The 26,688-nt window shown below is 45.0% G+C and overlaps 1 protein-coding gene across 2 annotated transcripts in view; it reads left to right on the forward strand.

Moving 5' to 3' along the window:
• The window catches only part of znf385c (zinc finger protein 385C), a 145,896-nt gene that overhangs the window by 74,847 nt on the left and 44,361 nt on the right, over window positions 1–26,688 (forward strand). Inside the window, exon 1 of one of the 2 annotated variants that reach the window (XM_080776190.1) lies at window positions 12,930–13,171. The exons of the other annotated variant lie outside the window; for it this stretch is intronic. Within the exon in view, the coding sequence (XP_080632316.1) occupies window positions 13,162–13,171 (10 nt within the window). The 5' untranslated portion in view covers window positions 12,930–13,161. Of the gene's footprint in view, window positions 1–12,929; window positions 13,172–26,688 lie in introns of those variants that run through there. 2 annotated transcript variants of the gene reach the window in all.

The following is a 26,688-nucleotide window of genomic DNA, read 5'->3' on the forward strand; positions in this document are numbered from 1 at the left end:
CTGTCTCCACACACACACAACACAACACAACACACACACACACACACACACACACACACACACACACACACACACACACACACACACACTTGTCGGTCCCAGAACACTTAATGACGTGTGCACACACACACGCATGCACACAGATGGTGCGCAGGTGTGAGATGTGATGTGACACAGTCCAGGTTACAGGCCACAGCTTCTGCAGGCCAGGCTCTATGCATACCAGTGACACGTACTGGAGTTCACTGGTTCCCAAACACTGGGTCGGGATCCATTTGTGGCTTGTGGACACAATTGTATGCGTCCCTTTATTTCCTTTTTATTGTTGGTTGGTACATATCGTTTTTAATTATTTCAAACCATTTTGTTTAAAAAAACATTCCCAACTAGATAAAGTGCCCCTCGGGGCAACAGGTGGGGTTGTGGCATCCTGGTGGCGCTATAATAGGTCAATGTGAAAACGCCTTGGATGGCAATTGGATGATTTGAGGCATTTTGTTCCAAAAATGTGTTTTGCTAAAATCCACCTGTTGGTGGCGCTATAACAGGCCAATGTGAAACAGGTGGGATATATTCCTCAGCCTATATAGTAGAAAGGTCCATGAAAGATTTCACATAAATTGCATGCTGCAATCTGTAATATCATATTACAAAAGTCAGCCTCTTTGTGGCGCTATAACAGGCCGTTCTGGAAACTTTGGGGCAGAGGTTCATCGTTGGCATCCAGGTTAATGGTGCCGGAGATTAGCTGTTAACAGACGGACGGACGGATGCATACACAATGCTGCAAACTTTGAAAGCCAATGTTAGCCAATTAGGATGGAATATGAAATATTGGACAGATCCGTCTTGGACACATGACTATAGAGATACTGTGTAACGATTTGTGGGATTTTTGGACAGAATCTGGAGGAGTAATATAAAAAAAGACGGACGGACGGACACACACACACACACACACACACACACACACACACACATACACACACACACACACACACACACACACACACAGACTCACACACGGACGGAGTGCAAAACATACTCACTCCCCATGCCTTCAGCCTGGTGGAGACAATAAAGCATTTTTTTTGTTTTTCATGAATTAAAAACTAATGCTTTTCAGTAATTTCATGAAAAAATTCTAAGAAATGTTTATGAAGTAGTGAAAATAGCTTGTAGATCTGCTATTTTCACTAGCATGGGTACTGGACAGAATTTCTCTCAAGCTAAAAGGTTTGGGGACCACTGCTGTAGTTCACTCTCCCTGGCTTCCTTTCACCGACCGTGTGTGTGTGCGTGCGTGCAGGCGTGTGTGTGTGTGTGTGTGTGTGTGTGTGTGTGTGCATGCACGTCTCTGTGAGTCAGTCGCAGTCTGAGGCCCGTGGGTGCTGTTTTAACGAACATGGTGACCTTTGTCATAGACACAGCTCCACTTCTGACCCGTGGTACGCCCACACACTAAAATCCATTTAACTTGGAGAGTGTGTGTCTGAGTGAGTCCCAGAATCAGAACCATGTTTTCAGAATATTACGCTCAACATCGCTCTTTACCAACGTATGCATTGTTCTTCTAGGTTGCTAGGCGACTGATGAAACCAGAAATTAACCAGAAGTGAAAAGTCTGTCTCCGTCCGCCTTAAAAATCCATATTATGGTCTTGCATTTATTTACATAGTGCTTTTCTAATCTTCTGACCATGCAGTCAAAGCACTTCATAGTGCATGGCTATCCCATTCACACAGTGACGGCCGTGCATAGTGCAGTGCAGTCTGTGCTCATGGACGGTTCAAGGACACGTTGACGTGATGACAGGACGAGCCGTGAGTCCAGCCAGGAACCTTTCGCTTCCCAGACGGTCATTCTACCTCTCGTGACCCATGTGACTGTATTGTTCTGTTTGTTTGTGTTTCTGCTTAGTTGTGTGTGTGCGCTTGTGCTTACGCGCACGTGTGTGTGCGCGCGTGCGTGCGTGTGTGTGCGTGTGGCTCTCCCAAGCTGTACAAATCGTGCTCAGTCCAGTGGCCTGCAGTCAGAGTGCTGCTGTCTGAGCTCATCAGCGTTAGACGCCCGCGCCGCCCTGATCCGCCCCGACAGCCAGCCACAGGAAATGATGATGGGGACGTGAGGCTGCCCACAGCAGCACCCATGTGACCCAGGGTGCTCAGAGGGGCCTGGCAGAGGGCAGCAGGAGAGCAGCTTGGGCCAAGAGAAATAACGGAGAAAAAAGAGAAATGCAGGCAGTGAAGCACCTTGTCCTGCAGGAACCGTCATAGGTCAGACTCGGGACCCATTTGACTATGTCCAGCTTTTAGTGTTTGTCCACAAACTTTGTCCTACACAAACTCCCATAAATTCCCATTGACAACGAATGGACAATTTTACGTCATAGTGTAAACACAAACATTGCGTAACACAAACATTGATATGTTTTATATATAGGAGGCTTTCAACTCTCAACTGTCAGTAAGAACTTTGTCCGTGATGATGATGTACAATGATAAGAGCGCCCATGCACTTTACACTGGTGTGATTTTTATGGGCAAAAATCACATTTTCCTTTCCTACATAAATTCCTAAAGAAATGTATTATTTTAGAAAAGAAAATTGGAAGAATGTCATACATTTTATACAAAACAAACAAATCGAAGAAATTCCATAAATTAAATTAATAGTGATTAAGGCAGCGTGAAGCGACGTGTTGTGAGCTTGCAGATCTGCTATTTTCATACGTAGTTTAGTTTGGGTCCCGGGCAAACATCTCATTTCTCTTTTGGGTCTGGAGCTGAAACGTTTGGGAACCGCTGGTCTATACAGTAGGTCACTGTTTCCGGACCAGTTTTCAATTCATAGCTCGGATTGAATATACTCGAGTGAATAATATCCTCTCGAGTGCAATAGTGCATGCGACAACAGTGTGTCGCATGCACTAGGTCAGGCTAGCATGCTACATCTTTCATGCTAGCCCCATAAGCTGCATCAGCTTTCAGACAGAGGGCTAAGGTTAAGGGTGAGCAAGAGCTCTCCTTACTTATTAGACCTCAGCGGAGAGCGGAGAGGAACCAAGCACGTTTCCATCCCCACGACAGTCTTCTGCAGTCTCTCACATTCATGAGCCCCTTTTTATTATTTTTTTGTTATTTAACAGATTTTCCAGGCCCTCCGTCAGACATTGTCACAGTTCCAGAGCAGAATGAAATCCTGGTCTTTTCCATACCTCTCAGATCTGATCTGTTTCCCCTCTTACCTTCGATACCCCCACAAACCCCCTCTCTTCGGATCCACTCAGTCCACTTCACAACTCAGATCATAGCCCTTTCTTGATCTCTCTCTCTCTCTCTCTCTCTCTCTCTCTCTCTCTCTCTTTCCATGCTCCTCTCTGCACAGTGGCCTGCCTCCCACTTCCATAGTGTCATCTTGTGTAACCCTGCCAGTGACCGATGGGGAACTCCTTTGGTGCACATAGGCATGGCATAGTATCGTTTTTTTTCTTGAACCATTTTCCCAGCTGCAGCTTCAATGCGTGGCGTGGTCTAACCTCACAGCATTAATGCAACATCTTCTCGTATTGTATCACGTTTACATTAATGCTGGTTTAAACTCAGTCACCTTCTGAAAGCAACAAAAGAGAGCAAATAATGTGTGTTTCAAGAGATGCTGCAGAGATTGAGACTTTTGGACCCATAACATAACCTCCTCCTCTTCTTCCTGCTGTCACTTTATTCTCATAAAGGTTGCTAATTGTCAGTTCAGTCACTGGCTGCACGTTTAATATGTGAACACCGTACTGCAGGTGAAAATTAACTGTCTATATGCTAGATCTTAAAAATGGGGAAAGCATCTTATCTGTGTCATTTCAGATTTTTGCGTTGGCTATTCAAAAATAACAGCTATACAAGCTCACAGCTGCAAGCTTGTACTATTTTTGAAAAATCTTAAAAGTGTAAGAACTAGGCATTTGTAGACTCAGATCTTATTGGGTTTTTTGCGTCGGGTCTTAACGGGTTAAAACAGCATTCTGTAACTACTCTGGCACCTTCATCTGAGTTGACAAATCGGCCCAGGAAACATTACAGGCGGGGTCAAAACCATAGGAGAGCAATCACTATTGGTAAACAAATCCATCAGGATGCTAAGGCAGGTAATCTGAGGTCCGGAAAGCAGCTAGGCAGGGTCTAACAGGCAGGTCGGAAAGGTCATGTGAAATAATCCTGCATGGATAGTTTGACAAAACACACAAGACAATCGGGCAAGGAATGGACATAGCTGAATGGGTAGAGAGGCCGCCTGGGAATTGGAAGGTATATTGTCCCTGAGCACTAAGACACTTGGAAGGTATATTGTCCCTGAGCATTAAGACACTTGGAAGGTATATTGTCCCTGAGCACTAAGACACTTGGAAGGTATATTGTCCCTGAGCATTAAGACACTTGGAAGGTATATTGTCCCTGAGCATTAAGACACTTGGAAGGTATATTGTCCCTGAGCACTAAGACACTTGGAAGGTATATTGTCCCTGAGCATTAAGACACATGGAAGGAATATTGTCCCTGAGCATTAAGACACTTGGAAGGTATATTGTCCCTGAGCATTAAGACACTTGGAAGGTATATTGTCCCTGAGCATTAAGACACTTGGAAAGGTATATTGTCCCTGAGCACTAAGACACTTGGAAGGTATATTGTCCCTGAGCACTAAGACACTTGGAAGGTATATTGTCCCTGAGCATTAAGACACTTGGAAGGAATATTGTCCCTGAGCATTAAGACACTTGGAAGGTATATTGTCCCTGAGCATTAAGACACTTGGAAGGTATATTGTCCCTGAGCATTAAGACACTTGGAAAGGTATATTGTCCCTGAGCACTAAGACACTTGGAAGGTATATTGTCCCTGAGCATTAAGACACTTGGAAGGTATATTGTCCCTGAGCATTAAGACACTTGGAAGGTATATTGTCCCTGAGCACTAAGACACTTGGAAGGTATATTATCCCTGAGCATTAAGACACTTGGTAAGGTAACTCGTTTGCGATGTTTAAAAAAAGTGCACGATCTTGATGATTTTGGCCGAATCCCCTCCCAGCTATGAACCCTAAAAGCTCCCTGTGCGATCTTCAAAGCCACATGAGCAGCCATCCGCTGGGTGAATTGTTACTGTAAGGGCATGGACACACATGCACTAAATACATGGGTGTCAGCTCCCCTGTTCATTCTATGGGAGCAAAGTGGAGGAGCTGCCCTTCGCGGCACATTGACGGCATTGATGCGTGTGAAGTCTGAAGTTTGGAGTTCAACATTGGTGAACTTTGACCGAGCATCAAAGTGCAAAATTCGTAGGTCAGCTATTTTCAGCGTGCAACACCGGTGTGCGGAGGAGCATAAATTAGGCTTTTAGTGACAAGGCAACAAAAACAAAAATCTAATGAAAGTAACTAAAGATTAGGAGGAGAATTTGTGCACAACTACAATTTCAGTAAAACAAAAAGCATATCTTTAAAAGAGAGATACACACATGTATAAACGTGAACCATGGTGGTCTGGGATATTCTACTGTCTTTGAGAATTAAGCACAAGGGAAAGAAAACTCTTGTGTAGGTGTGTAGACTAAGCCTGTAGCTACTGCACTGATGATAAATGAGTGATCGATTCCTTTTGACCTCACTAAAGTTCGTCTAAGCTTTTACACCCAAATGAGCGTCTTTACTTAAGTGCTGCTGACATCTCTGAGACAGACAATCCATGAGTGTCCCATGGCAACCCGCCTACTCTAGCAGCAAATGGTTCTCTTTGGAATTGCAGATACCGCATACAGGATCTCCCTCTTATGTCTGGCTGTAAGGGATAGTCAGGATAGTACCTTTGATTGAGAGACAGACTCGGCTGTCTGAGAGGAGGCATATAACAAGCACATTATTTCTGAAGCCTGAAGTCTGTGTGTTAATCCCCTGCAGATCCACTTTTAAGTAACAGCACAACTGAAGTAATGCTGAAGAATAGTTTTTCAGTGAGCACTTACTATGAGACCTAGCAGATCATGTCTGTCCGTGCGTGTGTCTGTCCCCCCCCCCTTTGTGCCCATATATGGAGCTGAGTGATTTGTTTGTCATTGATGCAACACACTCCATACGGACGTATAGCTGCTTTGGGGACTCCTTATATGGTTATGGCTGAGTCATATGTACGAGCTGCGTTCGCTTCCCGCGTTTGCGCGTCTTACTGGTTCTCTGTGTTACTGGTCTTTCACATGGATAGGATGCACGTGAGAGGCTGAGAGCCAAAAGCATCAAAAACTAAAAATGATATTATGATATAGGCCTATTACAAGTAGAAGCTTGCACACGGTTGCTGGGTTTAGTGCACTGACAACGCATCGATTTGCGACGCCTCTGTCTCTCCACCTCTCTCTCCCCTCACTCTCTCATATGTTCACTGATTGAGCTTCCCCCATCACTTTCTCGCTATGTCCATATTTGGGCATAAACAATTTGTGTTGCACCGGGGATCTCCAAATACAGTATGGGCATGCGACGTCGGACACAAATTACAATAGACATTAGACACCATTGCCTAACAATGTGGATTTGTCCATTTTGTCCATGCCTGCGCACCTGCTGCCTGCCCCTTATCATTGCAGTGTTGGCATGTCGTGAAGGTCCAGTCCATATATGGGCATATCTGCGCACACGCCACAGAGTCAGACAGACACCGCCCACCCGCCACAACTTGAACTCGAAATGGTCATACTGGCTATCGTAGCAAGATAGCACTGCCAGGTATCAATATAGTAGTACTTATTTGTTACAAACCCTGCAGCCCCAATTTAAATCAGATGTTTCAGCATGCAAATCCCTTACTTGAATTGCCAATTATAATAGTGATTGCCGTGTCCTACGTATGTGTCTGGCCCATTACAACTAGTTGCACAGTATCGCACACTGAAAGGAGAGAGGTGGACGTGGGAGATGGAGAGAAAAACCCTATAAGATGAGCAATCTGTGAAATACTCGCAGCATGACAACAATCAATTTATGTTTGTTCTCTTAGAACACTATTGTATTTGTTTATGGGGTATGTCTCGGCCTATATTTTCCCAGAACATTCTGACACCAGTTATGTTGATGATTATGGTGACTGACTTTGTATCATGCAAAATGTTATTATGGCCGTAAAGTGGTAAAGTAAAAGAAATCAATTAATAAAACAAAGGGGTTTTATATTTGTTAATGAAAAGAGGACGGTGAGGTTTGATGTTAAATGTTAATGGATCCTCTTCACTGCAGTCTACCTCAGAGTCCAGCAGTATGCCATGGCCCTGTGTCACTAATGTAGAGAGAGAGAGAGCTTCACCTAACACACATGGCTCATATGATGCCCTCTCTGTCCTCCTCTTACCCTTCATCTAACTCTTCTGAACCCACCCCAGCCATCATTTATTCATGTCCTCTCAGAGCAGCCAGGATACCATGATACTGCACCTGGCTGTGGTAACGATATGGGATCATCAAAAGGTTGCGTATAGATAAGTATAGAAGATATACTTGAGAGGTCATGCAGCAGTAGTGATTTTCACACCAGTGTCCCTTCTGGCTAGAACGCCTAAAAATAAACAGAGATGCTGCAGAGATCAATGCAAAAATGTTCTTTACTTTAAGATAATATCCTGTGCTACAGTACCCTCTCACACAATATGTACTTTCTTTCTCTTTCTCTCCCACCTTAATTTCCCTGCTCTCTTCGTGGTCTTAGTTTGTGTGTGTGTGTGTGTGTGTGTGTGTGTGTGTGTGTGTATGCGTGCGTCGTGCCGTGCGTGCACGTTAAACAAGTGCAGTGATGCTAATTAGGGTCGTCCTCTGTCCCTATAGGTTCATCGTAAGAGAGATGACTTATGTATTTCTTGCGCTTGTCTTTATTTTCCCTCCCGTCTCTAAATTACCTATACTGTCATAACAACAACCCCTGCCCTCCATTGCCTCTCTGTCAACTGCCCTCTCGCCCCCTTGACAGACTCCTGTCCGCCCATCTTTCTACCAGTCAGTCAATGAGTTCGTTAGTCTCCTGTCCATCTGTCAGTGGAGTCGACTAGCCGAGCAGTCCGTTCTGCTCGGAGAGTGTTCCTCCGTTCTGCTGTGCTCTTAAATTAATTTGTTTGTTTTTTGTTTGTTAGGCAGAGAGAGAGAGAGAGAGAGAGAGAGAGAGAGGTCCTCTTGAGCAACAGAACGACAGAGAAAGTCGTCCTAATAGAGGAGACTGGTGGCATGGAACACCCACAGCACTGCACAGTCAAATCCTCAGCGTTGCTACTTTCAACACAGAGAGTGTAAAGAATGATTGGACCCTGTGTATAGAAGAGTGTTCTTGGTACACTCCTAAATCCTGAGTCTGGCGCTCACAACTTGGCATTGGCGGCAATGGCGGCTGGCTGGGAATCGGAAACAGAGGAATGTTGGGAACGTGACTGCATTTCAGCAATTAAGACGTCTGGTGTGGACCCTAGCGTCCCTATTCTGGGCTGAACGTTCAGTCAAAATAGCTCACAAAAATAGCACAAAAGCTCACAAACCGCCACACTGTGGCGTCTTGTGAGGTTGTAGATCAGCTATTTGACTGAGGGAAATAAGAAGCTCCTCCACGAGCAATAATGCTGCGTTCACATAGATGCAGAGGCAAAGATACAATCTACCATTCATTCAATGGACGTCAGCGACATGAAGATACAAACGTACATCCAACATTTGTGGCTGCTGCAAAAGACACAGAGCTACAAAGCTACAAAAAGATCAGCTTGTTTCAACTTCAGCTACAAAGGTGCAAAGCTACAAATATGCTGTTTAACTTTGCATCTTTGTATCTTTTGCATCTGCCTGTGTGAATGCATTAATTCAATGCAACATATATATTGTGACTTGTGAGCTTGTAGATCAGCTGTCTTCAAGAGATTTGACGTAGAGGAAAGAATGAGGGGGCCTAGTACAGAGCCCTGGGGGACCCCAGTGGTCAGTAAAGTATAGGGTTTAAATGGTTAAATCTTGAAGCTGATGAAACTTGACTGAGTGTTATATTGTGTAGTGTGCTACGTTGTGAGGTGTATACATCCTGATCTGATTCACTGTGTGTCCTAGAAAGTGAATCCGCCATCTGACACGCTGTGTCCAACTTGGCTGCCAATGATGGAATAAATCTAGTGGATAATAGTGGAGGGTTTATGATGAAACCGCTGTACGCAGTAGTGACTAAAAGTCCCCTGGGATGAAGGCAGAAAATGTGAAATAGAAATAGTGGAACATCAATATCCATCAGCCGAGAGGAGAAGCAGCATCATGTGTCTTGTTTAGTATAAATGCACACTAACACGCACGCACGCGCTTGCACACACACACACACACACACACACACACACACACACACACACACACACACACACACACACACACGCACACACACGCACACATGCACACTCTCACACACACACACACACACACACACACACGCACACGCACACGCACACACACACAGGAACAGCTGTGTCATTGTGCCTGCACATGCAGTGCACCGACCACATATCAGAAAGTGAGAGGACATTACGAAACTGTCACGCCTTGAAGAGTATTGATCACAGGGTGGACGAGTGCAGTGAGGGACAACGAGATGAACTTTACATCACAGCCGACTAGAGAGAGAGAGGGGGGGGGGGGGCCTTTGTATAATCTGTGCCGGAGTGCAGAAGTTGTCTAGTAGATATGTGTATGCCTACAATAAAGTCAAAATAATGTCATAGTGTCTCCTGTCTGTACAGTACCATACACCTCTTATCTCCATAATACAGACATTTGCTGAACTGAATTGAACAAGATGTCAGTCAGTTCATGCTAAAGTCCATTTCACTGGACTAAAGTCCATTTCACTGGACTTTAGCTGGACAGTTTGACCTTCTCTCTCTGTGGTGCCTCACTCATCACCATAGGTACTTTAGTGCTTGGCAACCTGGCAAATGTAATTAATATTTACAATGGAGTGAAGTAAGTCCATTGTTAATATGGAAAGGAGAAAGGAGAAAAGAAAGGAACAATCATGTTGGAATCTATTTGCACTCCCCGAATGATCAGACAGGCTTCATGAGTCATACTATGGCAACTGGGCATGGACTGCAAAGACCTTGTTTCAGTGTTTGGTTTGGGTTGCATGGGTATTGGATCTTTGTCTCTACGGAGGCTGGATTTCATCTTTTCCCAGTTCTGAAATTGGGCAAGTACAATGTCTCTGAATAGTTCAGAGACAAGGGCATCAAATTAAACTCTATGAGGGTCACGGATGTGGAATCTTTGTAACCGTCGGACATGAAGTGTGCGTTCCAACTGCTGTGGCATAACTGTGTTTTAACATATAGAGCAAATAGGCCAGAACAAATAGCCTTGGCTGAGTGCGAGCTGGGAGTCATTCCTCTGTCTCTAATTAGCCTTGGCTCCACTGTGCCAGCGGGCCAATGGCTGGCATGAGGCAGGAGGATGGTCCAGCTGCCCTGCTTTCCCTCCTCTGCCATGGGGGAGGGCGTTCAGCGGCTGTCTATACCACTGCTTCCAAGTCTGGAGCCATTTTTGGGTTGTGGACCCCCATGCATTTCTATGGATAATGAGTAAACATCCCCTTTTTGTTGTTGTTGTTGTTGTTGTTGTTTGCCTCCTACATTTTTCATTATTATTTCAAAAGATTTAACCCATTTAGACCTGAGTTAAAAACATTCACTTTGAAAGAATATATATTCAAAGATTTGCGCCACATTTCAATAGCAGACCTACAAGCTCGTAGATCTGCTATTTTTCAATAGCTAAATTATAACATAATGTTTAAAACTCTTGAGAGCATTAACATGAAAGCAGATGGACCTGTACGTTTCCATTTGGTTTCATTTTACTCTCTCAAGAGTTACATTTTCGTTAAACATCAGCATTACTTCATTTACAAGAAGTCTACAACAATCAAAGTATTGCCTGTTACCTCTCCTATAGTATATACCACATCAATACATGTGGCAGGCTGGCAGCCGAGTCTATATGGACTTTTAATGTTTGTTTAGAGCCTACAGTATAGTTAAAAATAACTGGTCACCAGCTGGCCAAGTCTATGAACTTTAACGTTTGTTTAGGGCAGTAACAGGCAATGGATGAGGGCCTATACTGCCCTCGCTGTGCCCCTCACTTCACATGAGTGTGATTATTTAGATAAGATAACACATGGCGGGTTTATTTGTATTCCACATTTGAAAAGGCAATTCATTGTGCTTTACATAAAATATTAAGCAAAGGAAACGCATTACAGAAGGACATTTCTTCCTTTATAGATCACCAGAGGTACATAAGTGTCATGATGAAACACTGCAGAGATAGAGTACTGTTTGTGTCCAGATAAACTAAAATAAATAAAATACTGATCTTCTGGCCATAGATATCTGCACTGGATCTGTAGCTCTTTATATCCCCGGTGAATCTATTTATAATAATAATAATGGGTTGCTTTTTTATCGCGCTTTCATATGCACAGAGTGCTCACTCAAAGTGCGCACAATGGTCCATTCAGCAGTCCATTGAATGGTCCATTCATTCACCATTCATATATTTATGACTATATGTAGGCTACAGTACAGTTTATCAATGGTTATACAGGTGGATATATGCACCAGGTCTATCCACACTGAATGAATATATGTACATACACAGTACAGACACGCAACAATTTTACATTGGCTGCCTCTTCTAATAAACGTCGGATGTAATGGTATAATTAAGTTGCTGATGGCACCCTGGGATACGTATGTGCATTTGGCCTCCCTCCAGGACAGCTTAGCCTCAAGCCAACCCCTCTTTCTGCCCCCAATTTCTGTCTTCACATGTATATCTTTTTAGTTTTGTTTGTGAAAACACATTTTGTGAGCAGCCTGTTGTGTGCATTCAGGACATCTCAGCCCAGAATGTGTCAGCTTCACAAAAACCATTCAAAGCAGTGGAAATATTATAACACAGAGGACTGCGAAAAACCATCACTCACACGCACGCACACGCTCACACACACACACACACACACACACACACACACGCGCGCGCGCGCGCGCGCGCACACACACAATGACAGCTGTCTTGACGACACATGTACCTACACTGCATTCACCCCCCACTTTACAGAGCAAGCTGTGTGAAGAACCATCCTCATCTCTCCCTTTCAGAAAATACATTATTTTTGTGCCATGATGATTCACTCAATATTTCGCCTCTTCTAAACCAAAGGTCTTCTTAGGTTTTTCTTCTGCACTTTGTTGCCTTCTCTCTCAGTCTCTCCACCCACGTCGCCATCCAGTATTGGCTTCTTATACAGCACTGACAGCACTTCTGACAGCACACTGACTGCATGAAACTGACAGTGACTGACTGACACATGTCCATTATGGTCCTGAGTATCTCCTGACCTGTGGAACCCCTTGACATGTGTGCCAAGGCACCCAGCAGGGGGAGGTTGCCTAACAAATTGCAGGGGAGATGAAGACTGTGAAAAATACAGGCTAATTTTGCCATCTGTGCTGTCCATTCAGGTTAAACGTCGACCAACTGAGCTTAGGGGAGAGAGAGAGAGAGAGAGAGAGAGAGAGAGAGAGAGAGAGAAGGAGAGAAGGAGGGAGAGAGAGAAGGAGGGAGAGAGAGAGAGAGAGGGGGGGGGGGGAGAGAGAGGGCTGAGGGGGGAGAGGAGAGAGAGTGCGCGCGAGAGAGAGGCAATTACACCCCCTCCTCTCCAACCCATTCCAGCCACCTTCGGGCCACGCGGAGCAGGAGAGGAATAGGATTTTAATTGAGGATATTGTGAATCGTTTTTTCGTGAGTTATAGGAAGTAGGAACTGAGAGATCCATCGGGATTTGTCACCAGCGTCGGAAGGATTTCAAAGAAAAGAGTTACAGAGACTGAGGAGAGGAGAGGATCGGGATTTCTTTTCTTTTTTCTTTTCTTTTCTTTTTTTCTTTTTAAGATTTGGGTTTATTTGACTCCAGAGTGCAGTTGGCAGTAGCCTACCAGGGCGTCTTTCTTGCATGTCCTGTGTTTCCTCTGGGGATATCGCGTAAACATTTACGCGCTGTGAAACGCCGAGCTGGAGCGAAGCTTGTTCGGTCCTGGACCGGCGATGCTGATCGGTGAGTGTTGAACACCTTTGTGCACAGCGGAGTACCGGTGGTGGTGGTGATGATGACGATGATGATGTGGCCGCTCCACCGGCGCAGGCAGCGCGTTGTCCTGTCTCCGTATTCACTCAAAACACAGCCGCGCGCACACACACACACAACGCAGGCTGCGTGTGGAGTTGATTGAGTGAGTGATTAATGTTTAACATATTTCAGCTGGGCTAATTAATGATTTGCATTTCTGCATCGAAGACAGCGATATGTTAGCGTGTGTCTGTGATGTGATTTAAAATATACTGTTCAGAATAACCATACACAACAACATCATCGTCTGTAGATGTAAGGCTACATCGAGTCTACTGATAAAACAATTATGATTTTTAGAAGAACAATTCCTATCCCGAAATTGCGCGTCTGCAGTGCACAAGTGTCAAGTTCTGGGCTCACAAGTCTTTGTCCTCTTGAAGTTCATTCCCTTAGTTTTGCACAACATAACAATCTACCCTACCAACTGCGCATTTGGTGAAATAGATCATGCCTGTTCATACTTGGCCTTAAGTCCGTAACGTGACCGGCATAGTTTTGATTGTTTTAAATACAGACTTATATTCATTTATCATTCAATGTCATTGTCATTGATTCAATGAAAAATGTCATGGTTTGACGTTTTAAATAATTCAGAACATCCTGACTCTGAGCATACATTTGGGTGGACATGTTTGTATATGATTTTGGGTCATGCTATGCCTGGTATGCCAGTGAAGTGATAGCTGTGAATGTGATAGTACGCTAAAAAGACACAGGGGTGTGTGTGTGTGTGTGTGTGTGTGTGTGTGTGCATGTGTGTGTGTGTGTGTGTGTGTGCGTGCGTGTGTGCGCGCGCATGCCTGCGTGTGTTCACACAGTATACGTAGGCCTATACCTTATTTTATGTAGACCAATATTAACTGTAAAAGCAATTCACATTGGTTTTGGAAACTGTTATATACAGTAGACCTATAATCTACCGGTATGCATTTTCCTTTTCATTGATTTTCTATGTCTGAGAGCACACCATAGAATAATACAGTTTGTTATATAATGGTCACTCTGAATTAACTGTCCATTGCTTTCTATTCATTAAATTAATTCCCTTGATTCTTGCGGAAATTACCAAATGACATTAGTCTGCTGCTTGGACACCATGTTATCAGCTGTAATCTCCCTGATTCGGTCTACTGCAAAGAAGATGGGAAAAATATTCTAAATGTCTTCCATAATATAATATAGGCCTAAATGGCTAATTCCACTTCTGGCTTGTTATTATCGATCTAACTACAGTAATGCCTGCGCATTGTGAATGTTTAATTTCTAACAGCACGTTGAATGTGTACATCTTCTTTAGCAGATGTACAAGCTCACAGCGTGTCACTTCCTGCCACGCTGAGAGCTTGTACATCAATATCTTTTTTTTACATTTTTGAAAAATCTTGAATGTGTGAGAAAGAAATTGGCATTTCAGTACTAAACCTAAACTAAATTGTATACTAAGTCAGTCCTATGTCCTAAATCAGTATGGACTAAAACAGTCCTATGTAAATCATTACTTTGTACTAAATCAGTACTACATTATATGTACTAAAGTGGTCCTACATTAAGCAGTCCAATGTACATACGTGTACTGTACATTTATTTACAGCTATTTCCCAGTGTCCTTGCCAGAATCCCAACTCCATCTCTTCAATATATGACATCACCTTTTCATTGCATGGATTGGGCTTTGAGCCCTGTTTTCCACCACAAGGAAAAGGTAGAGAGAGAGGGAGACAAAGAGAGATTGTGTAGAACACATAAAGATGATATAAGCCAATATGGAACAAATGGCAATAAATCGATAGTCTTGTTTACTGACTTGGATGTAATAGGCCCTATATACACAGACACAAAGACAAGCAGCCAGCGAGAGAGAGACACACACACACACACACACACACACACACACACACACACACACACACACACACACACACACACACACACACACACACACAAACACGCACGCAGGAGGCCCCTGGGTGTGATGGATTTCTCTTTGACTGAAGATTGTGGGGATGCTGTGAGAAGATCCCCAACGCTCTTAAAATGGTTTCAGTGCACGGGCCAATGACTCATGCAAATGGCTGCCACATTAGCATTTCTCCAGATATTTATTTCTCCTCCTAATGCGCGTTCCCCTCAGCAACACTAGTGGAGATGGATGCGTGCAGAGCACCAGCAGCTTCATCATCGGCTCTCTGAGCTCAGAATGTCGTCTCAGTCCTGTGTTGTCAACAGTCCCTGTACGATCAGTCAGCTTGTAAAAGGAGCGCGGCTCCACCATCAAGTGGGCATTAAAAAACTATAAGGCCGCCGAGAGTCCACCTCAGTCACTGCGTTGTTTTAAAGGGATGGTTCACCCCTAAAATGACTTTTTTTCTAATCGATTACCCACCACAAGGATATATTTTTGTTGTTGCATTCCTAAGCCAATAATTTGATGAGACAAGCAGTGGTTCCCTATGGAGACACAACAGAGACTCTTCGTGTCTCCATAGGGGAGCTCCCACAGCTGCTTTAAGATGCTTTAGGTATTGGGGAGTGGTGGGTCGCACCCTAACGTATGGGTGCTGCGTGGGGGATTCACGCCATGACTTGGCGGCTGCATCCGTCTCTGGTGTTTACCAAGATGAGGGCAATTGCCCAGTAAAATCCAAGGTGCAGTGTACAAATCTAATGGACTCGTATAAGGGTCTGCATTCCCACTGAGGGCGATGCCAAGACAGAGGTGGGTGGGATGGGTGGTGCGTGGGGGGGTGGTCGGGGGACTCTGTGACCTTGTCCCTGCCCGCTGCAGTCCTCCACCCATCCCTCAGAGCCACCCTGCCCTGCTGTCCGTTCCCCCCTCCCAGGCTGTGGGCTGTGGGAGGGCTGATTACAGAGCAGTCCCTCTGGGAGTCGGCTCCATTCTTCTTCCTCTCCGCAGCTCTTATCCGCACGATCATGCGGGGGCCACGGCGGGGGGGGGGGGGAAAGATAGGGTTAATCTCGGCACACACAGGGTTCCCAGACTAGATCAGTACTAATTACACAGGGTTAAGGTTACAGCGTTTATGGCCAAGCGCTGGATCAACGGGCAGTGCTCAGGCCACACACTGGCCAAGCCAGGGCTGTGAGGGAATCAAATTAATATCTTGACTGAAGCAGTTGTCATATTGTATGACTGGAATGCACCTTGGCGTTACACAGCAGATTCTCCTCTCCGTCTCCAGAGAATCTTCATTTTTATAACAAACAGATGGCTACATTGAGATAACACATGGCCCACACGTGACTTGATGCGATAAGCAGAGATATACCGCATAGCGCTCAATAGAGTAGAACCACCACCAGAAATAGGAAAAATAGCCGATATACAAGCTCACAATGCGTCAAACGGCTGTTTTCACTATTTCTGGAAGATACTGTCGTATATGACGACGTACAAATGGGGCTGAAGTTGTTAAGAATAGATACTCATAGCACCGCCGGCGCCCACACACACCTAAGACTAGAGGGTCTCCCATGCAGGCAGAGGGGAGTAATTGCTCGTCTGTTTGAAGTGGTCATGCAGGTGGATGGGGCGGTAAATCTGTAGGCTAATGAAAGGGCAGTTGCGTTAGGCAGAGACTGGAGAGCATCGGTCCACTTCCCACTGACTGCACACACACACACACACACACACACACACACACACACACACACACACACACACACTGCCTCAGTGCCTCACCGTCAGCACAAATGGGAGGAAGGCGAACGATATAGCTTCCCTCTGGGTGTTTGTGTGTTTTTATGCTATAGTTGTGTTTATTTATTTTTTACTTTTTTGGTCATTGCAGTGGTGCACATATGAGACTGGCTGTCTCTTAAATGGATGACTTTGTGTGTATTGTTGTGCAGTGTGCACAGTGTGTGTGTGTGCGTGTGCGTGTGCGTGTGCGTGTGCGTGTGCGTGTGCGTGTGCGTGTGTGTGTGCGTGTGCGTGCAGGTATGCCAAGTGAGAGAGTGGCACGATGAGACGTCATGATGGATGTATTTTCTGGGCATCCTGTCTCCTCTTTCATCCCTCATGGACCAGAATGGTGGCAGCACTCCAGCTCTACTTCTATACGCACGCACGCACAGACAGACAGACAGACAGACAGACAGACAGACAGACAGACAGACAGACAGACATTGTGTCTTTGGCGACTCTAAACACAACATTTTACAAATCGTTGCTGTCGTGTGGACACGCTGTTGTTGTGAAAATAGAATCTTTTCATGCAGCATATAATATTTTCACTAGTTTTGTGTGACACAAAGACTAATGTGTGTGACTAAAGACTAATCATTGTGTATATTCATGCAACTATATACCTGCATCGAGTGATCTTGGTACATAGAAATTGATCTATTGAAGATTCTGACCTTCTGCTTTGGCAATGTAAACGTATGTTTTCTCATCTTGAATTGAATTGAATTGACACACTTGTGTGATGGAGTAGAAAAAACGTTAAAAAATATAAAATATATTATAAATAAATATATTTGAAACTTGGAGATATGACAGCAGCAAACTTCTTCCCCTCCTTCATCTACTATCTCCTTCTCCAAGGAATACCGTGTCGTTCCACATTTGTAAAAGGATCTGAGTGTTGTCTCATCAGGTTTGGGGTTTCTTGTGTGACTGGCTATGGTGTGTGTTGAATAGGATAGGACTGGGCGTTATGACTTCATATCAATATCACGATTGTGTCAAACGTTTGCCTCGATTACAATTTAGTTTTTCTTAAAATAGTGAACATAGACGATCTACAAGCTCACAACGTGTCGTGATGCAATGCGTTGTTGTGAGCTTGTATAGATTGTCTATTTTCACTAGTTTTTGTACACCACCATTTGTACAATGAATTAGAGACTAATACAGAGTGGAGGGGTTAATTAGACTAATTGGTTTAGACTAATCGATTTAGTCAAATATAATACAATCTATGAAAGGTTTTTCGAGTCTATTCCTTGATAAGAAACAACATTGTGATTATTTGGTTATAAGTCGGTTATTGGTTCTTGCAGGCATACAGGGAGGGGCCACTCAGCAGTGCATGGGGGCATGGTGGAGACCAGAATGGACTCCTTTAACGATCGCACCTCCCTCCCTATCTACCTGAAGCTGCAGGCCCTTCCACATAGGTCAAAGGTCGGCCAAGGCCAGAGGTCATTAGTCAATGCAGTCACTGAAGCATTACCCCATTACCCTCTGCCCCCAACCAAACCCCTAACTCCCCCGACTCCCCCATTGATATTCATGGGGATCTTTTCTTTATTGATTGATCTGTGTATGTTATGCGGCCATTTTGCCCATTGGCCATTTCGCTCTTTGTCCATTGTACGCTTACGTCACACTCGAAGGGGTGTCATGATGTAAGAGCAAAATAAATAGCCCATGGCCATGCAAATATGTTGTCTTAATACGGCCATCTGTGAATGGCTCATGGTGCCGTGCACATGCTTTAGTGCGCGACGCGCGTGCGGTATCCATATGGTTTTTGTGCATGTCTGTCCCCGTGTCAGCCCCCCCTCCCCCCCCCCCGGGCCCCGTGTGAATGACGGCGCAAGTCATTTCGTGGAAGTGTCAGCGTGGGTTTGATTGGCCTGCCTGCTGCAGCTTGATGTGCTTCTGTGCTGCTGGGTGCTGTAGGCATATGCAGAGCCCGGCAGGGGTCCTGACAACATGAGAAATGGCCCCGTATGGCGCTCAGCATCAAAACCTCACCATTTAACCCCCCACCCCCTCACATACTCACCCCCCACCCCCTCACTACACACCCCCCACCCCCTCACATACACACCCCCCACCCCCTCACTACACACCCCCCACCCCCTCACATACTCACCCCCCACCCCCTCACATACACACCCCCCACCCCCCTTCCCTGGACATTCAGGCTAAGGATGGAGGTCTTGATGGATTCAACGGCAACACAGCACCTTCCACGGTGCGTGCGTGCGTGCGTGCGTGCGTGCGTGCGTGCGTGCATGCGTGCGTGAATTCATCAGTCTCCTGCAGCCACGCTGCTTTGAGGCGAAGTGGCCAACTAGTCCTCCACTTGACTCTCTCACCTTGACTTAGAGGAGAGAGAGAGAGAGAGAGAGAGAGAGAGAGAGAGAGAGTAAAAGGCTTTTAGAATAGATAGACTCCCGGATGAGAAGAAACATACTATAGATAATGAAGAGCAAGAGAGACATAATAGCAGATATACTTATACACACAGAGTGAATGAGAGAGAGAGAGAGAAAGAGAGAGAGAGAGAGAGAGAGACACACACACAGAGAGAGACAGAGAGAGAGACAGAGACAGAGAGAGAGCCAGACAGATTGAAAGATAATGGGAATAAAGTAGAGCTGAGAAAAAGGAAAATTATTTAGGTGGACAACTATGGCGTGTTCCACTTGCTCTGCCATGTCGCTCTCTTTTTGAGCAGTGCCTAACCGCTCCAATGACTGCCTGTCTGTCTGTAGAGCTCCAAGACGTACTTTATTTTAAGGCAACAAAGTGCAACGTTTGGACCGTCTAGGTCTTTTTTTTTCTCTAGGCTCTATTTGCCTGAACGTTCCAATTGGTTGCCTTAAAATAAAGTAAGTCTGCGGATGTTATTCCTTTTCCTTGATGTTTGCCTTGATGCCTGACATCCAGCACCTGGCCTGATTCCTGAACATAGGCATTGAGATGTGCACACAATCTTCTCTGTGAACATATATACCTGCAGCCAGCCAGCAGTTCTTGTTGAGCTCAGTTCACACGGGTGTGATTGTATTATTGGTCACAGGCTCAGAGAGTGACGGCGACGAAGGCCATTGATTTTACAGTCAACGTCGGCCATCAAGAACCCAGGGGCCGGCGGCGATACTCCTGGGCCCAATGCATATAATAGAGTGCAGCTACAGTGTGTAAATGATGGTACACGCAGGGTTCCAGCTCTAATGACATGTCTCTGTGTTCTCGGCTTTGTTAGCCGCTTGGCTGCTCACCCCTAAACCTCTATTGCTTGCTTCACCATCTCAGGAGTCCTTTAACGGCCCACTGCTCTTAACATTATTCATACCGATTGGCAGTGGTGCGGACAGAGTACTCCACCCCAGTGCTTTTTCACATCAATGCGTTGCTGTATTAACATTTTGACAAAATTCAAAGATTTTCCAAAGATATGAAATAATATTAGTGAAATTAGCAGATTTACAAGCTCACGATGTGCCACATCACGCTGTGTTGTGAGCTTGTAGATCTGCTGTTTAGACTATATTTGAGTCAAAATTACAATATTTCTCTTTGAAATGCAGTGAAAGTCACATGTATCCAAAAATAATGATGCAAAATTTACATAAATCAAATGGCAAACAGCAATGTATAAAACATGTTTGTTTTTTGTTTTTTTGGTAACAATACATTAATATATACAATATTAAATGTGTAAAGCATGCAATATTTACCTATAGCTTGCTACTCTCATTTCCCGTGTATGTATTTACTAGTTTGCACTACAAAAGGTGTGTGTGTGTGTGTGTGTGTGTGTGTGTGTGTGTGTGTGTGTGTGTGTGTGTGTGTGTGTGTGTGTGTGTGTGTGTGTGTGTGTGTGTGTGTGTGTGTGTGTGTCTGTGTCTGTGTCTGTGTCTGTGTCTGTGTCTCTGTGTGTGTGTGTGTGTGTGTGTGTGTGAGTGTATGTACGCGCGTGTGTGTGTGTTTTGTTTGTGCGTTCGCTCGCTCCTCCGACAGAAGCTAACGTCTTCCCTGCTTACTTTAAGACTGTATTGAGCCACAGTGGAGATGCGGGTATGATCAGCTCTAATGATTTTATGAGAGACTACATGATTAATGTTGGCACAGCGATGTTTTGTGAGCAAACCAATCTCTCTCTCTCTCTCCCTCTCTCTCCCTCTACCCTGCCCCCACCCCCACTCATCTCGTAGGGGCCCAGAGGGACTATCGAGTCTCTGCGTGTGCTGCTTTCTGCGGTGCAGGCTGCCATTCGCCACATTAGCGTGTGACAATGGGACTCTTTGAAGTGGGTTATCCTAGCGAGGTTCACAGCCATGCAGCGCTGCAGAGAAGATGTGCCAGCTCAGTATGTAGACAGGGCCAGCTGTGAGCACAGGGATAGACAGAAGGTGCTTAGGCACGCACGCACGCACGCACGCAAAGGTGCGTTTGCGAACAACACATAATTTTAATATGCTTTATATAAGTAATAGAACACATACACACTATACCTCTCGACACATACAAAGAACATGATAAGAGACTACATCATCCGTTTACCAATAAATCAAATATCCATCTAGCCGGCTATGCCTCTGTCCATCAATCATTCATACTATGTCTGATGGTCTGTTCATCCGTCCGTCCGGCCGTCCATCCATCCATCCAGTCATCGCTTCATCTCCTCCTACACCATTTCTATCTCTCCTTTCTCTCAGTAGGCGCAGTCCAATCTGAAGGCTTTAGTTGAGCTCCGTCTCTCTCAGCTTATCTCCAAAAGCTGCCTCTTTCATTTGAGTAAATGCCTTCATTCCCTGCTTCTCTATGAGGAAACTGATAAGGGATGTCTTTTATCCAAAGCAGATAGGCTTTCCCCCCCACCCTAGTGCGTGCGTGTGTGTGTGTGTGTGTGTGTGTGTGTGTGTGTGTGTGTGTGTGTGTGTGTGTGTGTGTGTGTGTGTGTGTGTGTGTGTGTGTGTGTGTGTGTGTGTGTGTGTGTGTGTGTGTGTGTGTGTGTGTGTGTGTGTGTGTGTGTGTGTGTGCACGTGCGAGCACACGTTATGAGTGTGCACTGTGTGAACATGCATTCTTACTGTCTATAGGTGTGTGGGTGTACACCCAGGTTTGCATACAGAATTATGTGAGTACTTATATCTGTCCGTCTTGTGCGAGTGTTTTGTTTGTTTCACCTTTGTGTGAGACTGGTGGGAGTCTACAGTGGTAAATATAGAATACATTTTGTCTAGGAGGGCTTTGCTTCCTTCTGAGGCCTGTGATCATTTCGATGTGACATTTCTGTGGTTGCAAATTATCACACAAAGTGTGATAATGTGCCTCTAATATGGAGTGATTAAGTATATGGCAAGCTAATCATTGCAGATCCCTGTGTGTGTGTGTGTGTGTGTGTGTGTGTGTGTGTGTGTGTGTGTGTGTGTGTGTGCGTGTGCGTGTGCGTGTGTGCATGCGTATACTGCATATGTTAGACAGGATAGTGTCTAAGGAATTGATTAGAACTATGAAGAGGATTTGTTGCCAGGCTTGCAGAGATTAGACTGGTCTGTATTAGACTCAGTGTACTGTAAGCCCCGGTCAAATGTTGCCACTTGCATTTTCCCTCCCACACGACAAATATATCGATTGGCCTTTTGATGCCGCAAATGTCACAACATCAGTGAAATAATGTGTTCATTTTGGTCAGCGTTTGACTACCAGTGTACAATTCTCTGCTATAGTGCAACCTCAGCTGCCACTGGAATTCATGGCATTTTCGAATGCCAGGAATTTTCTGCAATATTCCACACAATTCAAAATCCATTTGTACATGCGCAAGCCAAGCATGCATGTACTCTCTCTCTCTCTCTCTCTCTCTCTCTCACACTCTTTGTCCCTCTCCAATTCCAACGCCTTCTCTCTCTCTCAAGTGTGATCTCATATTGTTTCATCCTGCTGTGTGTGTGTGTGTGTGTGTGTGTGTGTGTGTGTGTGTGTGTGTGTGTGTGTGTGTGTGTGTGTGTGTGCGTGTGCGCGTGCGGGGTGGTGAAGCGGACCATGCTAATGGTTGTTCGTACTGCCTCTCCACTGTGTGAGCTGCTCTGGTTGGAGATGTGTGCTCCCACAGCGTTCAGGTCCACAGGAGGCGTTCCAGCTCATTTAGTTTCTCTGCAAAGCAGGAGGAGTGAGACGTACAAGACAAGCTAGATGTGTCTGTCTGGCTCGTTCCTCTGTCCCTGCATCACGGTGCCCTGGATGTCCGGTCTCCCATCCTGTACCTCTGCCCTGCGCCGCTGCTGCAGCAGATGATCACTGGGGGCATATGAACGCAACTCATAAAGCTTCTGATCCATTGTGTACCTAAATTGTCCCCCACACCTTCCCCAACATGCTCTGGTATCATTGACTTGGTTTGTTATAGCTTGAGGCCAATGAATCCATTCGGGGTGATCTTTGTGGAATTTCCAAGACTGGAGTCAATGAGAATGATGATGTACGAGCAACTCTGCATCTTTTATAGCTCCCTGCTCCGCTCCGACTGTTACTTTGCAGGGATTTGTCAAACCATTTAGCAACGAAGAGAGAGTGAATTCATTAGCCTGCTAATGAGGAGGGATTGTGAACGTGCACCTCCCCAGCCGCACTTCCACCTGTTAAAACCATTTGCTCATTATCGCAATCAAATCCGACGTTTGTTCTCGATTACAATCAGATCCATTTCGTCGCCTCAAGAGTCGCATCCATGCCTTTTTGTACTCACGCCCAAGTCTCTGTACAATTATAATCATATGCACTATTTTTAGCAGATGTGTTGTGTGGTTGAGGGTGTGAGCTGCCTGTGTTGTGGATAATTGAGTGGCTGCAGTCAATTGAGCACTGGTGGGTACTGTCACTGGCTAGAGATTAATGACGGTGTTGTGATAATAGTTGTGCAGAGCGGTGGAGGTGAGGAGGGCGGCAAAAGCACCGGTGGTATCCCTTGCAGATGGCAGCAGGTGGTCCCCATTGATCCCAGTGTGGTCACCAGCCACAAGCAACTGGTCTGGTCTCCCTGGAGACCCAGAAATCATTGCATGTAAACACTTGTTATGTTATAATCAAGCTGCCCCCCTCCATCTTTCTTTCTTTCTTTCTTTCTTTCTTTCTTTCTTTCTTTCTTTCTTTCTTTCTTTCTTTCTCCCTCACTCGGTCAATCAGGGGACTGATCCTATTAGAGGTGATCTGTTGCTTGTTTAATTCTCACTGTCTTGATTAGTCCTATTCTCTGGAGTGCTGTTGTGTGTAGACTGTGGAGTCCGCTGTTGTTAAGGTCAGATTAAGGCTAAATCCTCTTTGTCTCTGGGGACTGGGACAAACCAGACAGTCCAAACCCATATGGAGACTGGAGCGATCGCTCTATATTATTAGAGAAGGGCCAAAAATCATGAATGGCTTGTAAAACTTCAGTTACATTAGAGATAGAGAGATATGTATACAGGATGAAGACTTTATTATAGTATGTGAAATCCAGCCAATAACAGGTAAATCAAACTAATAGATTCTGTCTTATGAACAATATAGTTATTTTGCTATCATGGACTTGTCTCAGCCACACTGGTGAATTATTTTACTTGTTTTGTCTCATTCATTATTAGCACATTATTAACATATTTCTCCAGATAACTTATATATGCATATTATATATATGCTCATTGCTCTGTAGAATCTCACTTCTTTACAACTTGGGCTTTTGTTTGTGTGTTCTTGCTTAGACAGTAAAAAAAAGTGTTTATTTTTCAATCCTTGGAGATGGACAATGACTCTCAGGCTAATATTGTCAATGAATTAGTGACAGCCCACAACAGTCTGTTCATTCAAGATTACACATAATGAAGGCCTTAACGCCTTGTGTGCATTTCATATTATGACCCTGCACAGCAAAATTGTTAATTGAATTCTGAGAATGTAAAAATGGATAAATGAACACCAAGGATTTCACTGGGTGCTCAGATGTCCGTCCATCCACACTGCGACCCCAGTACTCTGTACTTTTTTATCATTATTGGCTCATCCCTCCTACACTAACCCCCCTACTCCCGTGTGCTCTCCCTGTAAGTTGTACACTTTGACGCTTGAGAGCGCTTCAGTGACTTACAATTGGGATTAATCTGTGGTTGAGATCCGCCAAGGTCTCCATAGTGCACGCCAGACTGCGTGCAACGAGCGAGAGAGAGAGAGACAGAGAGAGAGAGTGCCGTTATAGAGATAGGACATTTGTCGCTGCTGTCTCAGATAGCTGGTTCCATTCCCCCTCCGCAACCACAAGGGACAGCTCACTATATCATTCAGCCGTTTGTTATTTCATGTGAACCAGGAGTTGGCCGAAGGGAAGAAGTGTCTGTCTCTTTCCTCCCGCTGCTGGAAGGTGGAGAACATGCATCATTCTGTAGAGAATCTGTGTGTGTCTGTCTGTTTCTGTCTTTCTTTCATTCATTGTTTGTTTATCTGTATGGTGTGTGTGTGTGTGTGTGTGTGTGTGTGTGTGTGTGTGTGTGTGTGTGTGTGTGTGTGTGTGTGTGTGTGTGTGTGTGTGTGTGTGTGTGTGTGTGTGTGTGTGTGTGTGTGTGTGTGTGTGTGTGTGTGTGTGTGTGTGTGTGTGTGTGTGTGTGTGTGTGTGTGAGACAGTGAGAGGACGGGTGGCTCATTCCTGGGCTACCAGGTGTCAGGGTCCATTGTTCAGGCTGAGTGCACCAGATTGAATTCCAGTGATTCAGTTTGGTATTCCGTCCGTGTTGAACTAAACAAACCCCACAGGGTGCCTGCGTGTTTGACAAGCGTAAAAAAGCATCAGTCATCAGTTCATATCTGCCAGTTCTACATTTATCTTTCGTATATTTAGCTTTTGGTGTTTTGTCGTTTGTCTGCTTTTTGCTTTGCTTTAGATGCAAGAGTTTGTTCTCATCTCTTGTTGCTGTGCTCGCCCACAATCTTCTTCGTTGCCTCGTGCTAAAGTTGTAAAGCTTTTCACTGGTTGACTGACACACTGACACACCCACCAGAGATGAGGTGTAGTTCGTTTTTGACTTCGCAGGCCATGCAGAGTGATGTACTGGGCTTTGATGTACTATAGGCTTTTGTTTGGTTAGGACTGTGGAGAGATGTGCTTGTAATTCTCCTGCTTTGCTGTGGGTCACAGCAAATGCGTGTTTCTTTCTTTTTTTAAATCTCCACCAGTTGTTAAAAGCCACGGGAAAGGTTACAGTAAATGCCACTCAGCTCGTGAGCAGCCTCAGCTTGTCTCAGCCAACCCCCTCCCCGTGCACTGTGCTCCATGTAACCGTCTGGTCACCTTCCAGGCCAGCCACGCACATGACCTATGCTTTGTTTAACCCATGGTTCTATTTGTCTCAAATATCCCATCTGCTATCTTACCATACAACCCTAAGTTCTTTCATTATTCCCTGCGGTGCAGTACTTAGTTCAGACTAGTCATTGGTCCGACAAACGACAACCTACCTCAAACCTTAACCTAACCATAACCACAAGCACATGTTCGAGTGGTTCCCACATGTCGGACTAATGCTCCGTCGGAATTACGTGCTGATCCCGTCCCGGCTACATAACTATAATCCATTCTAGTCTTGGCGCTATGCAAGGGGAGGTGCCTCAAGGTGACACAGCAAAATACTCTGTGAACTCAGAGATAAAGGTAAAAATCACACCCGTGTGAAGTGAGGGGCGCTTTTATCATCATACATCATCATAA

The sequence above is a fragment of the Protomyctophum bolini genome (genome assembly GCF_963924005.1).
Source record: "Protomyctophum bolini genome assembly, chromosome: 11".
Lineage (NCBI taxonomy): Eukaryota > Metazoa > Chordata > Actinopteri > Myctophiformes > Myctophidae > Protomyctophum > Protomyctophum bolini.